The following is a 17,113-nucleotide window of genomic DNA, read 5'->3' as shown; positions in this document are numbered from 1 at the left end:
AACTCTATCCTACAGCTTGGTAATCCTGGAGAAGTTACATTCTAAGTCTCAGTGTCTTCATCCATAAAAGGACTGTTGAAAGACAGTCAATCATCCAAGTAATCCTGAAGTCACTCAAGGTGGAATAAGGAGGCCTGTGGGATTGTCAGCATAACAGACACGTCAAAACGCGGATCACAGAGAGTATTACGAGCCAGAGTCTCACTTTTCTATCAGCCAGGCTGGTAGGCTGCACTATTTGAGTTAGTGTCATGGATTGAATCATGTCCCCCCAAAAATGTGTATCGGTTTGGCTGGGCCATGATTCCTGGTATTGTGTGGTTTTCCTATATGTTGTAAATCCTGCCTCTAAGATGTTAATGAGGGAGGATGGGGGCAGCTGTGTTAGTAAGGCAGGATGTAGTCTACAAGATTGGATTGTATCCTGAGGCAATGTCTTGAGATAAAAAAGACAGAAGAGAGCAGAGAGACAGGGGGACCTCATACCGTCAAGAAAGCAGTGCCGGGAGCAGAGTGCGTCCTTTGGACAGGAGTCCCTGCGCTGAGAAGCTCCTAGTCCGGGGAGACACTGATGAGAAGGCCAAGAGGAGAGGAAGCCTTCCCCTGGAGCTGATGCCCTGAATTTGGACTTCAAGCCTACTTTAACTGTGAGGAAACAAACTTCTCTTCGTTAAAACCATCCACTTGTGGTATTTCTGTTACAGCAGCACTAGACGACTAAGACAGTTAGGCACACTGAAAGCTTAGTTTCTCAGTGATCATCAATAAAGCAATTACCAAGCATCTACTGTGTACTGGCTACAGGACGGAGGGTACAGTGGAGAGGGAAGGCGAGGGGCTAGGCTTTGAAGAGACAAAGAGTTATATTCTATGACTTTGCCCTCACTGCAATATGAACTCTATGAGATCAGAGGTCTCATCTGGAACCTGGAACTTAATAGTCAAAAAGAAAAAGGGCAGGTGATCAAAAAAAAAAAGCAAACCCAAACCCCTTGCTGTTGAGTCTATTCCACCTCATAGCGACTCTGTAGGACAGAGTAGAACTGCCCCATAGGGTTTCCAAGGAGCGGCTGGTGGATTTGAACTGTTGACCTTTTGGTTAACAGCTGTAGCTTGCCGTAGCTCTTAACCACTGCATCACCAGGACTCCACAATCTAGGTGTGGGAGAGGACTATAAATACACATACAGACACACACACACATGCGCACACATACACAGTGTTTCAATTCAGTTGAGACCAGCAGTGCTCAAACTTGGCTAATCCTCAGACTCATTCAGGAAAACTCTTTTGAAATTACAGATTCCTGAGCCCTAGCCTGTGGTTGTAGTTAGTTGCTGTTGAGTCAATTCCAGCTCATGGCAACTCCACGTGTGCAGAGCAGAACTGCTCCATAGTGTTTGCTAGGCTGTGACCTTTCTGAAGCCGGTCGCCAGGCCTGTCTTCTGAGGCACCTCTTGGTGAGTTCAAACGGCTAACATCTGGTTAATAGTAGAGTGCGCCACCCAAGGACTTGGAGCCCCAGTCCAGACCTACTGAATCTGAAAATCGGGGCACGACGTCTTGGAGTCTGGTTTCTCTGTTTTTTGTCTGTGTCTTAGTTTTTAAAGCTCAGCAGGTAATGCTGAAAGCCAGCCACTTTGAGCTCCATTGACTTAGACCATGGACTTGGCAGGCAGCAAGGAGGAAGATGAATCACACCCTATTACAGGCTGTAATATTAATATTAATGCAAGGTATTGTCTTAGTCATCTAGTGCTACTATAACAGAAATACACAAATGGATGGCTTTAACAAACATAATTTATTTTCTCACAGTCTAGTAGGCTAGAAGTCCAAATTCAGGGTGCCAGCTCCAGGGGAAGGCTTTCTCTCTGTTGGCTCTGGAGGAAGGTCCTTGTCATCAATCTTCCCCTGGTCTAGGAGATTCTCAGCACAGGGACCCAGGACCCAAAGGATGCACTCTGCTCCTGGTACTACTTTCTTGATGGTATGAGGTCCTTCCTTCTCTCTGCTCACTTCTCTCTTTTATACCTCAAAAGAGATTGACTCAAGATACAAACTAATCTTCTAGATTGAGTCCCTCCTCTTCAATATCATAAAGGCAGGAATTACAACACATAGGAAAATCACATCAGATGACAAAATGGTGGACAATCACACAATATTGGGAATCATGGCTTAGCCAAGTTGACACACATTTTGTGGGGGCACAACTCAATCCATAACAGTAGTTTATGCTGAGTGCTAAAGGGTGACACAGGTAATGATGTTCCAGGAGTTCAGAGAGTTCAGGCTATAAGGCCTGTTAACCTACCTGAGTTCTTTGTTGAGGAAATATGAATATATGTAAGAAGCATCAATTGCTTATTTAGGGGTTTACATCAATTTAGAATTTAAAAAATGAAGAAATTGTACTCTTTATCAAATCTGGGCTGTAATTTTAAAGAGGAAGATCTGAAATAAGTCTTTGACAAGTTTTCACACAAAAGGCTATTTTTCAAATCCAGTGACCTTAAAATAAGAGGAAACAGCTTACCATGCATAAGAGGGCAGGATACAAAGGGTAAAGATGAATGGGTCCCTCTTTTGGGGTGTTCTTCCCCTCTCCAACAAAGTTGGTCTTAACGCTGTCCAGAAACTTCTCCTAATCTCAAAATGTTAACCAGCTATATACACATAGTATGCTAATGGACCTGGGCTATTAATGATGACGGAGGAAAAGATCAGGGATTTGTGGGTTTTACCCAAACACATCATTGCTGTTGGGTTGATTCCAACTCTTAGTGACAGAGTAGAACTGCTCCATAGGGTTTCCAAGGAGTGGCTGGTGGATTCAAACTGCTGACCATTTGGTTTGCAGATATAGCTCTTAACTACTATGCACCTGGGTTCCAGTGCTAATAATGCCTCATATGCTTGAGAAACCTGGGCAATGAATAAGGAAGACCAAAGAAGAATCGATGCCTTTGAATTACAGTGTTGGCAAAGAATATTGAATAGACTATGGACTGCCAAAAGAATGAACAAAACTTTCTTGGAAGTAGAACAGAAGAGTGCTCCTTAGAATCAAGGATGGTGAGACTTCGTCTCACATACTTTGGACATGTTATCAGGAGGGATCAGTCCCTGGAGAAGGATATCATGCTTGGTGAAGTGAAGGGTCAGCGAAAAAGAGGAAGACCCTCAATGAGATGGATTGACACAGTGGCTGCAACGATGGGCTCAAACATAGCAACGATTGTGAGGATGGTGCAGGACTGGACAGTGTTTTATTCAACCCTCTTGTCCATAGAGTTGCTATAAGTTGGAACTGACTCCACGGCACCTAACAAAAACGACAACCCAAACACAACAGACAGCTGCACTGCAGGTACAAAGACTGACAAGGTGCTGAACAATGTCAGAAGGAAGAGAGAAATGACACCCAGCTTCTGCTCCTACAGCCAAATCCTGGTGGGTGACTCCCCCAGGAACTAAGGATAACTCTAATATTAACAGCTTAAGGAGGAGATTTCCGTATGGGGGCAACAAAACAAAGGGTCAGGTGGAATGCCCCAAGACAGACATCACAATCCTTCAGTCTAGAAAGAACCAAGTGGCAGCAGGAGATGACCTGCTTGCACTGAACTTGTGAGAAGAACACATGGAGTGCACCTAAATTTAGTCAACAAACCATGGAACAACCGTCTTGGCACACAATCCTTGAAAGCAGGAGAGAAAATTCCAAGACAGACCTTAATCTATGGGTGCTAATCCGTGGAGTACAGTCATACAAAAAGTGAGATAGAACAAAAACTAAATAAGAAAGAAAGAAAAGAGAGAGAGAGAAACAAAGAAAATGAAGAATAGGTCCGGAGTTTAGAACAATTCCTGGGAAAGACGATTAAGACTGGCCCCCAAAACCCAAAAAAGCTGTTGCTGTTGAATCAATTCTGACTCATAGCGACCCTATAGGACAGTGCAGAACTGCCCCATAGGGTTTCCAAGGGGCGGCTGGTGGATTCAAACTGCCAGCCTTATGGTTACAGCCAGGCTCTTAACCACTATGCAACCAGGGGTGCTGTACATAAAAAGTGCTCAGTAATTACTAGTTAATTACACACATACATGCATAAATATTTATTTACCATCAAAATGACATGTATAAATTTAAAAGATGGTAAATGTGGTGTACCCAACTTTGTTCTGCCCTCAAAGCACCGCTTTTCTTGGTCTAAATGCTCCCCGGAGCATCTTGACTCAGGTGGTTTTAATGAGTATGTTCATGACTCCCATGTCTTTATTTCCTCCCCAGACCTCTAGAGGCTTGCTGAAATACAGATTGTGGTTCCCACCTCAAAGTTTCTGATTCAGTAGGTTTGGAAGTGGAGCATTTCCAGTAAGTTCTCAGGGGATCCTGATGCTGCTGATCCAGAGTCCACACTTTGAGAACTCCAGAAGTTTTCACACCCTCCAAGATGGTCTCTATGGTCAGATGAGTATGACAGTACATGCATTTTTAATTTTTAAGCTGCATAGAAAGTTTATAGATTTCATTAGCTTCTCAAAAGAATTCATGACTCCGGAATGGTTAAGCGCCAGACTAAAGTCTAATTATGCATTTAAAGCTTTTTCTAGGCGGGGATTCATGGTAGATGATTTTGTAACTGGGTCAGTCTTGGAGTAGACCCAGGGCTGTCTGTTCTTATTTAAGCACCTGGTCATTGCACAGCCCTGAAGTCAACATACATGCCAGTTCACACTCTGAGATTTCCCATCCAGGATTTTCAGTTGAGGCATCAGGTTGAGAAAAGACGGTCTTTCCCAGCACCAGATGTGAACTTTGTGGAGAGGTAGAGAAAGAGGGAAGGAGGGAAGTAGAAAGGATGGAAGAGAGAGACAGAACGAGAATGAATGAAGCTAATGAAACAGAAATAAAGCCTCTATGAATAATTACGCTGCCTCATAATACTCATTGACGTTGGGCCATAAACTTGGGAAAAGGAATGTTGTGCCATCACAATCACCCTCAGGATCAGTTAAATAACATTTAATAGGCATCAATTATCCTCACGCCCTCATCCAAAATGTGGCGTGGGAAGTTCATACATAAACTCTTGTTAGCTGCTGCTGAGTTGGCCCTGACTCGTGGCAATCCCATGTACAGCGGAACAAAACAATTCCCAGTCCTATACCATCTCCATGGTTGATTTTGGATGGAACAATGTTCCATTATGAGCCATAGGGTTTTCATGGGATGGTTTTCAAAAGCAGATGGCCATGCCTTTCTTCCTAGTCTTTCTTAGTCTGGAAGCTCCACTGAAACCTGTTCAGCATCACAGCAACACATAAGCCTCCACTGATAGACAGGTGATCGGCTGCCTGTGAGATGCATTGGTCTGAATTCTAATTCATATGTTTTATCTTTTTTTAAATTTCTATTTTTTGTGAATGTTTTATAACGTACATAATACATTACCCATTGTCGTCAAGTCAATTTTGGCTCATGGCGACCCTATAGGACAGAGTACAACAGCCCCATAGGATTTCCAAGGCTGTGATCTTTCCGGAAGCAGACTGCCACATCTTTCTCCCACAGAATGGCTAGTGGGTTCAAACTGCCGGCCTTTTGGTTAGCAGCCGAGTGCTTAACCACTGCACCACCAGGGCTCCTTTTCACAATACATTAGAACAGTGATATATGGACATCATTTATAAATTAAAAAAATAAGCAAACATACATACACTGTGGCTCCATGATTAAAACATTTGGAACCTACTCATCAGGTGTGGTGGTCCTGAGTCATGAGAGTGTGCCACAAGCTCCTGGAAGCTTGCTAGAATTGCAGGTCCCCATCCCCAACCCCATTCTGATTCAGGAAGTCTGAGAAATTCACATTTTAAACTAACATCCTAGGATATTCTGAGGCATTATACAACATTACTATGAACGCTGCTCTGAGAATATTTTTCTTTTCTTAAACAATCTTTAGTTGAAAAATAACGTTATTCATGCTCACTCACATGCCATAGATCTCTCCACCAAGGATATATGTTGTTGTCGTTGTTAGGTGCTGTGGAGTCAATTCCAACTCATAGTGACCCGATGTACAACAGAACGAAACACTGCCTGGTCTTGCGCTATCCTCACAACTATTGCTATGTTTGAGCCCATTGTTGCAGCCACTGTGTCAATCCATCTTATTGAGGGTCTTCCTCTTTTTCGCTGACCCTCCACTTTACCAAGCATGATGTCCTTCCCCAGGGACATCCTTCCTGATAACATGTCCAAAGTAAGTGAGACGAAGTATCACCATCCTTGCTTCTAAGGAGCATTCTGGCTATACTTCTTCCAAGACAAATTTGTTCGTTCTTCTGGCAGTCCCTGGCATAGTCAATATTCTTTGCCAACACCACAATTCAAAGGTGTCCCAAGATACATAGATGAGCACAAAGAAGGAAACAAAAAGATCAGGATTCTACAATCTTTCTGTTTCCCCCTTCCGTGATGCCCCATCCTACCCGCATCTCAACCTGTGGCTCCCCAGAGTGGGAGCCTGGGGACAGGGCTGGTTGCCACAAAGCCATCTGCTGTCCTCTCATGGCAACTGGCCTCAGCAGGTCACTCAATGGCTATTTCTCAGTGGGAAGGTATGGCCATCTTTCTAAAGAATCCAATTTTTTTTCTGACATCTTCCCATCAAGGAACTTTTTCTAAAAGCCTCATTAATGCAAGACATGAAAGTGTGAGCTAACAAGTCAAAGATGGCGCCATCCAAAGGAAAGGCTTCAGTGCAGAGACGATATTCTCACAGACATGCTCATTCATTTCACAAAGCTTTTTAAAAAAACATCTTTGAACAGTGTACTAGGCATTTTTCAAGGTGCTGGGTGAAAAACAACAAAACCCCCTGCTCTCAGGGAGCTGACATGCTAATGAGGAAGTAATGGAGAAGTAAATTACCTCTTATTGTCAGAGGGTAGTAAGTGCTCGGGAGAGGTATATGACTTGGGAGGAAGACAGAAATGCTCACAAAAAAAGGAATGAGTATTTATTGACCAGATCCTGGATGTTTTACCTAAGTTACTTCTCTTAATCCTCACCACTCTCTCATTGTAACCACTCCTCCCCTTGATTTTATTATGCCAATTTTACATGTGAAAAAACTGAAGTTCCAAGACTTTAAGAAACTTGGCCAAGGCTACAGTGTTAATTAATAGCTGCATGGCAGTAAACTTTTTAACTGTAGGTGGGAGCAAAGCCCAGGGCAAATGGGTAGAGGAGACTGCCCATACATGTCCTTCCTTAATGCTCACTCCCCCACCTTCTACAGGACTCCAAGGCTGCATGGAATGTGCCAGGCCTCCCTTTCTCCATTAATGTTTTGTCCTCGTTCCGATTCCCTGAAAGCTTTCTTTTACCCTGTGCGAATCCCATAAATGGATTCTCTCTCTAGGGCGCAGTATATTAAAACCCAAACCAAACTCATTACCGACTCACAGCGACCTGACAGGACAGAGGAGAACTGCCCCACAGTTTTCGCAAGGTGTTAGTGACTATTAATCTCTGCTAATCTCATGCATTAATTTCCTCCATTTATAGCCCAGTTATGTTTGTGATCAGCTGCTAAGCTAACAGTTAGTGGTTCACTTCCACCCAACAGCACCACAGAAAAAAAGTCCTGGTGATCTGCTTCCCTAAAGATTATAGCCAAGGAAACCCCATGGAGGAAGTTCTACTCTGTAACACATGGGGTCATCATGAGTAGGAATCAGCTCAATGACAATGGGTGTGTTTTGTTGTTTTGTTTTTTGTCACCCAATTAATCACGTCATTGTTACCTAGGTAAGGTATATGAATGGGATTTTTCTGGAAACAGTTCCTTAATATTAATGGTGTAGAGTCAGGCTGTCTGCCTGGGTAATGATGGACAATTTGGCTTGCTGAAATCATGTCATTTATAGGGAGTAGAGTTGTGGTTAAAATATCAGTTTGTTATTCTCCAATCTGTTACAGCTATCAGACTCTCAAAAGTCCTGTAAGAAAAAAAAAAAGGATGTACTCATTGCTGGTTGATTGATGTTGGTGACCATGAGAATGTTGGGGAATGTCAAGGAAAGTCCTAAGACTCCTACATTCTTTGCAGAGCAGGGGTTGGCAGGGGGTGGGGGAGGTGGCGGGGGTAATGTGGCAGTAATTCTGAGACATCCTCAGGAGAAAACAAATCTGGTTTAGTACCAGGTGCCTCAGACTCACCTAACTCTCTCCAGCTACTGGAAACACGGAGGTGGAATCTTTGCTCTAGCTCTGGCTCAGCACTCAGCTGGCTGCCTGGAAGTTTTGGTGAAAAGCTATTTTAGGGGAAAAGGTTAATTTCTAGGATAATTATTGTAATTATTTCTTTTTTATGAAGCACTGTTATGTCAACCTCTTCTTTCATATTCTTACAGAGGGATACACTAGCACTTAAAATCCCTGATTTGCAAGATTGCGTGTTGCTGTTGCCGTTAGGTGCTCTCGAGTCAGTTCCGACTCATAGCAACCCTGTGTACAACAGAACGAAACACTGCCTGGTCCTGCACCATCCTCACGGTTGTTACCATGTTTGAGCCCATTGTTGCAACCGCTGTGTGAATCCATCTCATTGAGGGTTTTCTTCTTTTTCACTGACCCTCTACCTTACAAGCATAATGTCCTTCTCCAGGGACTGGTTCCTCCTGATAACATGTCCAAAGTACATGAGATGAAGTCTCACCATCCTCACTTCCAAGGAGCACTCTGGCTGTACTTCTTCCAAGACAGACTTGTTCGTTCTTCGCGCAGCCCGTAGTATAGTCAATATTCTTTGCCAGCATCGTAACTGCATAAACACCATTAATGAAAACCAATGAGCAAGGCTGGCTTCATGGTCATGTGTCCCATACAGTTGCTCAGGGCCCCACTTACAAGGACCCCACACTTGGTTTAATGCTCCGCTGCCACCATCTTGAAATTCTTAATTTTGAGTGAGTGGCCCCACATCCTCATTTTGCACAGAGTCCTGCAAATTATGTAGCTGCATCACCAATGAATACGTGATGAATGCTTCCCAATTGTTCCCTGTTTGCTGGGACTTTTTCTCAGTCTCAACATTGAAAGTCTCATGTCTCAGGAAACTCCTCAGTCCCGGGCAAACTGGGACAGTTGGTCACCCTACTTCTGGTCCTCAGACTGCAAACATATGAAGCATATGTCACTTTGCCTCAATGGGCTATATGGCCTGATGACTTACAAGCAGAAAAATCCATTTAGAGCTCTGTCTGTGACATTTGCATATTAATATTTTAAATACAACTTATACATATTTGCTAACTACAGTTCAAGGCTTTATCAACTCACACTTTTAAGTTACCAGGACCTATTTCAAAGGACAATCTGTAGGAAAGGTTTGCAGAGTCTAAGGTCAATGGAAAGGCTTCATTCAGGCTATGAAAAACCTGATTCCGACTCAAAGCTACCCTATAGGACAGAATAGAATTGCCCACAGGGTTTCCAAGGCTGTAACCTTTACAGAAGCAGATTGTTTTATCTTTCTCCCATGGAGTGGCTGGTGGGTTTGAACTGACGACATTTTGGTTAGCATCCAAGCACTTTAACCACTGTGTCACTAGGGCTCCTTGTGAGGCTGTGAGCCACTTGGAATTCAATGTAAAATGCCATTAAGTTTAAGTGTCTTACTGCAAACAGCATCTAAATCTTTTATTAGTTTCTCAAAGCCTTCAGAGACCCTGAAAATGTGAAATGCATTGGTTAATTGATTTGGTGAATCTTGAAATTTGGGAGCATTCCAGAGAAAGTTCTAGGTGTCCTACATTATGGAGTTCAGCCTTGAGGATCTGAATTACCAGACTTTCTGGGGGCATTCCTGGAATAAACTCATTCTAAGACCAGAATGCAGGCACAGATCTCACTCCAGTGACCAGGAACTTATCCAAAAAACCTTCCAAATGTAACAGAATGTGTCTGATCTTGATTCTATATTCATTTTAATATATTACATATATTTATCTATTCTGGGTAGCAAGACAGATGTCATAGCTTCTCCATGTTTGAACCTAACACTTACAAACTCCATATGTGCTTCCAACAAAAATCAAGTGTATTCCCAAGAGCTTCAATGTCCATGCAATATTAAATCATAATTATGAAAAACAAGTACCCCAAGGAAAGTCCAAAAAAATAGTAGTTATGAGGTTTTAATGGGAAATGACAATAAATAAAATTTCAGTAGATTATCTTTTTTTAAGAAAAGTAACTCAAATATCCTATCAATGTACACGTTTCAGCTCTAAACTGGTTTAGCTGCAATACCAGTCACCCCACGGATGGGTGACAAATTTGCTTAGTCAACTAACTTCGCTAGGAAGTTCTTTCTTCCTTATTTTGAAACTCCATTGTTTTGTGTGCCCCTTCTGAAATTACTTGCTTTCTTGGAGAATACAGTGTGCCAAAAAAATTAGTTCCATTCAACCAATATTTGCTGGGCTTTGCCCCAGGGACTGGGGATACAGTCGTCAGAAAAACAGATGAAGTTGCTGGTCTCATGGAGGTTACAAAGTGGCTGTAGCTGTATCAATTTACCCCGTCACCAGCAATGCGAAAGTACCCGTTTTCCCACATCCTAGCCAACACTTGGTGTTATCAGTCTTTTTAATTTTGCCAGTTTGATAGAAGTGAAATGGTGTATCATTAGTACGTAAATTCCCATTTTCCTGATTAGTAATGAGGTTGACGAATTATTTAGCACTCAGTTTCCTTCTCCATGAATTTTCTATTCATATCCTTGGCCCACATTTCTATTGGGTTGTTTGTTTTTATTACTGGTTTGTAGTTTCTTGTATATTCTGGATACCGCCTTAGGTCTGGTTCCCAGAAGCAGACCCTGTGACAAGCACTGATACAAATAATAAATGTCATGGATTGAATTCTGTCCCCCCAAAATATGTGTATCAATTTGGCTAGGCTGTGATTCCCAGTATTGTGTGATTGTCCTCCGTTTTGTCATCTGATGTGATTTTCCTATGTGTTGTAAATCCTATCTCTATGATGTTGATGAAATGAGATTATCAGCAGTCAATGTTAATGAGGCAGGACTCAATCTACAAGATTAGACTGTGTTTTGAGCCAATCTCTTTTGAGATAAAAAAAAAGAGAGAAGTGAGCAGAGAGACATGGGGGCCTCATACCACCAAGAAAGCAGTGCCGAGGGCAGAGCACGTCCTTAGGACCTGGGGTTCCTGCGAGGAGAATCTCCTCAACCAGGGGAAGATTGATGACAAGGACCTTCCCCCAGAGTCGACAGAGAGAGAAAACCTTCCCATGGAGCTGGTGCCCTGAATTCAGACTTGTAGCCTACTAGGCTGTGAGAGAAAAAACTTCTGTTTGTAATCCACTTGTGATATTGTAGCAGCTCTTGATAACTAAGACAGCAAGTATGTTTTCTAAAAAAATGAATGAAACTTAGACTTTGGAATGTTGATAAGTTGTTTCCACCAACATCTCTCCTTTCTGTTGCTTATCTGAATGCTTCTGCTAAGAGCGATCTCATCGAATGTTTTTGTCAAGTGGACAAAGGCATCATGACAGTGAGAGGCAAGGAAGCCCACAGGTGAGAAAACATATCCTCACAACACCACTCTAAGAACGAATGCCTAGCTGTTGTTTTGGTTTCAGTTTTGACAACAAAAAAGGCCACACCCTATTGTTAATAACAGAAGAAAGACTAAGAAAGCTATAGTTCTGATGTCGAAGTCAATATGAACGATTTGCTTTAACACAGAGGTTCTCTATGAGGGTGTTAAAAGGACAGTGTAATATTTGAAAAATATGTCGTCGTTAGGTGCCATTGAGTCAGCTCCGACTCATAGTGACCCTGTGTACAACAGAACAAAACACTGAGCGGTCCTGCGCCATCCTCACAATCGTTGCCATGTTTAAGCCCATTGTTGCAGCCACTGTGTCAATCCATCTCATTGAGGGTCTTCCTCTTTTTCGCTAACCCTCTACCAAGCATGATGTCCATCTCCAGGGACTGGTCCTCCTAATCCAAAGTACATGAGACAAAGTCTCACCATCCTTGCTTCTAAGGAGCATTCTGGCTGAACTTTTTCCACGACAGACTTGTTCATTCTTCTAGCATTCCACGGTATTTTAGTTATCTAGTGCTGCTATAACAGAAATACCATAAGTGGATGGTTTTAACGAAGAGAAGTTTATTTCCTCACAGTCAAAGTAGGCTAAAAGTCCAAATTCAGGGCGTCAGCTCCAGGGGAAGGCTTTTTTTCCCTGTTGGCCTTCTTCTCTTCGGTGTTCTCCTGCACTAGGAGCTTCTTTGCGCCGGAACCCCAGTCCAAAGGACGCGCTCTGCTCCCGGCACTGCTTTCTCGATGGTATGAGGTCCCCTACTCTCTGCTTGCTTCCCTTTCCTTTTATCTCTTGATAAAAGGTGGTGCAGGCCACACCGCAGGGAAACTCCCTTTACTTTGGATCATGGATGTGACCTGGGTAAGGGTGGTGTTACAATCCCACCCTAATCCTCTTTAACATAAAATTACAATCACAAAATGGAGGCCAACCACACAATTCTGGGAATCTGGCCCAGCCAAATTGATACACACATTTTTGGGGGGACATAATTCAATCCTTGACATATGGTATATTCAGTATTCTTCAACAACACCATAATTCAAAGGCATCAATTCATTTTTTGGTCTTCCTTATTCATTGTCCAGCTTTTGCATTCATATGAGGCAACTGAAAATACCATGGCTTGGGTCAGACATACCTTTGTCCTCAAGGTGACATCTTTGCTTTTTAACAGCTAAAAGAGGTCTTTTGCAGCAGATTTGCCCAACGCAAACAGTTTGATTTCTTGACTGCTGCTTCCATGGGCGTTGATTGTGGATCCAGGTAAAATGAAATGCTTACCAACTTCAATATTGTCTCCATTTATCATGATGTTGCTTATTGGTTCAGTTGTGATGATTTCTGTTTTATGTTAAAGTGTAATCCATACTGATGACTGTAGTCTTTGATCTTCATCAGTAAGTGCTTCAAGTCCTCTTCACTTTTAAAATACCTATATCTCTAAAAATCTCTCTGGGTTACTTCAAATAAAGCAGAAACCAGAATTCTGTGGATATTTACAATGCTGAAGACTAGGCCTCTAAGCCAAAAAAATGTTTGCCTACAGAATTTTATTTCCTTCATTGTCTGCCAGGAAGGTTACATAAGCCTCTCTTTAGTACCACTCAAAACTCTCAACAAAAGGAACACACACAAATAATGCAAAGACAAAGGCTCCAAATGGAAATTCAATTGCATTTATTTTTCTTATACAGAATCAGAGAAGTAAAAACCAGTACCAAACTCCAGGTAAAATGGTTTGATCTGATTGATTTAGCGGCATACTTTCTGTATGCATAGCATTCTAAATTAAAAATAAACACACATATGTCATATTACAAAATGTAGAAGTACATTTTTTAAAAAAGTTAAAGTACTAGCACATAAATGATGTAGTGTGTTAGGGAAAAGGTCTCTGTCAATCACCCATTTTCCCAATTAAATTAATCTACAGTTTCCTTTTTTTTTTTTTTTGAACTTTTTTTTCCATAAAAGTTACACTTTCAGGAGTTACTTCCTGATTACAACATGAACACAAGCTGTAATTAGCAATACTTTGCTTCACTCCAGATCACTTTCTGCTACAGAGAACTCTTCCACCAAGATGTGGTCAAAGCACCCCCAGCACACTAATTTTTTACTGTTTTACGTGCTTACCAATATACGGCATAATCAGTGAAAGAAATGGTACTCACATCCTAAATACTATGGTGAAATACCATCTAGCAACTACTTAGATTTAACAGAGCTACAAATAGGTTTTGACAACGTATTCACTTCAACACACTGTATTTCGTATTGGGGGAAAAGAAACCTTCAAAGGTCTCTGAAATTATTTTTCAATTTCACTTTCTAATATACTTTTTCTATTGGCAAAATTACTGGGTGAAATGGTGAAGTGTGTTGATTCATTTAGGACTAAAAAGACTAGATACCCTGGCAGTTGTTTTATAATAAGAAATGTCGTATAAATAGCACCTTATCATGAATTCCTTAGGGAATTTTACATTTACATTGATGAGAAACGGCCATTACAAAGCTTTCCTTACTTTAGGGTTTCTATCTTTAGTATTCTTTGATAAAGGCCATACCTTATGGTCTTACAACACAAACAAAGTTTTATCTGGCTTTATCTATTAGTAAACATATAGTCAGAGTCTATGTTTTATTTTGGAAAAATATTTATGATGTTCATTAATAAATGTTCCAACTAATTTCACTAAAAAAAAAAAAAAAAATCTAGTATTTTCTAATGCCACAAGCCTCCTAGAGAATTACTTCTAAAAATCGGTAATGCAAAAATCATCACTGTTTTAACTATTAAAAAAAAAAAAGAAGGGTATCTGTGTTTCTTACATTTAATAACCTGAAAATGAAGTCTATAAAAATATTTTTAAAAAAATACAGTAACACTGCTCAGTTTTGTTAGGTCCCTTGATTTTCTTTTTGCTTAGAAAGAATGTACAATTCTCTTTGCAATTATTGCTAACAAACAAGAAAAAGAAATAGTGCTCCCTTCAATTTAGTAGCAACATAGACATCTACCCCATCTTTCTCAGAGCGCTTAGCGAGAGGGAAAGGAATAGGGGAACATAAACCATGGGGCCTTTAGGAAAAAGAAATCACTTCATTGCGTTGGAAGTCACAGCAGGTTTATGCTCTTGCCCGCTACTTGCCCAGTAATGACACAGGCGGACCCACACCTGCCCTGCCCTTCCTCCTCCCACATAAAGTGCACCAAAGCCGCCTTTTCTTCTACAACAGTCTTGTATAAAGGTTGTAGTAGGAAATTGTTGCTCTGTTCTTCTGGGGCACCTCTCACACCTCCTGCTTGTCTTGCTTTTGGGGAACTATTACTTATCTAATTCCACTTCACAACGAGTATCCTTTCCACTATAGTCCTTAACTTGACTACTTCATCTCTGACCTTTTCACTTGCCTTCTTTCCAACAAGATAAAATGTATTCTGTGTCTATATTCTGGTATAGCGAAAAGGATCCGATTCAAGATCCTCCACAAATAAGCCCCCTTAGGAATGAAAAGATTCCTCCCAGAGACCTGAATTATTAATGTCTTCCAAAACAGCAATGCATTTTTTAAAGAGATTAAATTCATATATTATAAATAATGTCAGCTGGAGATATTAAGCAGTTGAGGACTTCATTGGTACTGCAGGCAGACTGCAGGCCAGGTGAGCCTAATGCTGTCTCTCAGTCCTTAAAAGCTAATAAAACAATGTTCCTGGTTACATAAGAGGTATTGAGTATGTATTTCATGCCTTTTTATACCAACTGTAACAAACAACGTTAGAATAATATACTAAGGGATCCATTTTTACTGAATTCAGAAACATACGTCTCCACCTTACGCCCTCAGAGGGCCTTTTTTTACAGTCAGTCAGAGAGCTGCTTCATCCTCCAAACAGTTTCATAGATAAGATCATTGAAAACACCTGAAATCTCGAAAAGCAAAACTGACAAGGCTTCAGAATTTAAGAAGCTACTGCTTGTTATGTGTACCATCAGGCTGAAAGCTATATTGTCCCAATGTTGTCGGAAGAGTTTCAAAAGGCACCAAACACAGTTGCCACTGATTGATCCAGAACATTTGGCTGCCTTTTGTCTTCGGCTACAAAATTATAGTGCTTTATAACCTCCACATCAAATTCCAAACTGCAATTTAAAGAAAAAAAAAAAAAATCCAAGCTGCAATTTTAAAAAGTTTTGTTGAGTAAATGCTCAAAATTGGTACCAAACTGGTGTCTTGCACAAGATTTGCGGCGTGAGAACTGTGACTTATAATGCTACTACTCTCCCACTGGAAGGACTGGCTGTCTAGATGCTACGCAGTAAAATGATGCAGGACAGACTACAATAGGACCATGCGCACCTTTGTAAATACAGAGTAATAAGAGCCATCGGAGGCAGCATGGATTCAAAACTACATTGTACTCCCTACGGCAGAATTTTACTGTCCATACAATGATTAAAGCTCAAGTTAAATAGGTTTTTAAAGCATTTGATACTACTGCCATCCATACAGTTTTTGAAACTGCAAATCAGGTCTCATTTTGTGCACATTTCCTGGACCAAGCCACCCGTCAGAAGACACTGCCTGTGGTCAGCTGTATATGGTTTCTAATCAATTGATCTATCAATTTCAGCTACCACTCCTACAGCTTAGTCATGGGGTAACAGAGAGAGAGAGAGAAAAGGAGAATCAATTCTGCAGAAACAGTTCTGCATAATCCATCCCAGGAATGCAGGCTTGCAGAAAATGAAGACAGAATATTTACCTATGAGTTTAACTTAAGTTACTGTCAATCAAATCCAGGCAATGATTAAACTGGCCACATGGAAAGGGGAGAGCAAGGGTCACGGAGGCAAAAAGTGGCACACCTGCAGACTTGCTCTGACCCATCGCTTCTCCCAAGAGGCCCAGGAAATGTCAGGTCACAGCTGCATCCAAGTTCCAACGGAACTGATTACAGCCAGGTTAGAAAGGGCTCGCTTTTGTTCAGAGCAGACTCTACATCGTTGAACAGGGGGATCAGATCTTCAGATTCCAAAGTTCCTAGGTCAACGTTTGTTCCCGGAAGACAGTCAAGAAAATCAGGGAAGCGGGTCGGCTGGGTATTGATGTTCATAGGTGTCTGTCCTGCATTTTCTCCTATAAGAGAATGAAAGGAAGCAATTTTAATTTCTTTCTTTTTTTTTTAGCTCTTGAAAAAGGAAGAGTTTAAATGTTAATATCACTCTTATTTTTATTTCCACGGTGCCTAGATTTAAACAGAAGATTACATTCATCACAGGTCTGAAAAAAAAATCCCTGGTGGTGCAGTGGTTAAGAGCTCTGCTGCTAACCAAAAGGTCGGCAGTTCGAATCCACCAGCTGCTCCTTGGAAACCCTATGGGGCAGTTCTACTCTGTCCTATAGGGTTGCTATGAGTTGGAATGGACTCGACAG

The 17,113-nt window shown here is 41.4% G+C and overlaps 1 protein-coding gene across 3 annotated transcripts in view; it reads right to left on the bottom strand.

The window, feature by feature from the left end:
• Positions 1–16,076: 16,076 nt before the first annotated feature.
• WWTR1 (WW domain containing transcription regulator 1) overlaps positions 16,077–17,113 on the bottom strand; it is a 159,813-nt gene continuing 158,776 nt past the window's right edge. Inside the window, exon 7 of one of the 3 annotated variants that reach the window (XM_004379196.1) lies at positions 16,077–16,816. In XM_004379196.1, the coding sequence (XP_004379253.1) occupies positions 16,632–16,816 (185 nt within the window). In that variant the 3' untranslated portion in view covers positions 16,077–16,631. The remainder of the gene's footprint in view (positions 16,817–17,113) is intronic. The other 2 variants (XM_004379197.1, XM_023733838.1) reach the window with 2 other exon arrangements.

Source organism: Trichechus manatus, unplaced genomic scaffold, assembly GCF_000243295.1.
Source record: "Trichechus manatus latirostris isolate Lorelei unplaced genomic scaffold, TriManLat1.0 scaffold00062, whole genome shotgun sequence".
Lineage (NCBI taxonomy): Eukaryota > Metazoa > Chordata > Mammalia > Sirenia > Trichechidae > Trichechus > Trichechus manatus.
The sequence above is the reverse complement of the archived record's forward strand: the minus strand, read 5'-3'. Positions and strand labels throughout refer to the sequence as shown.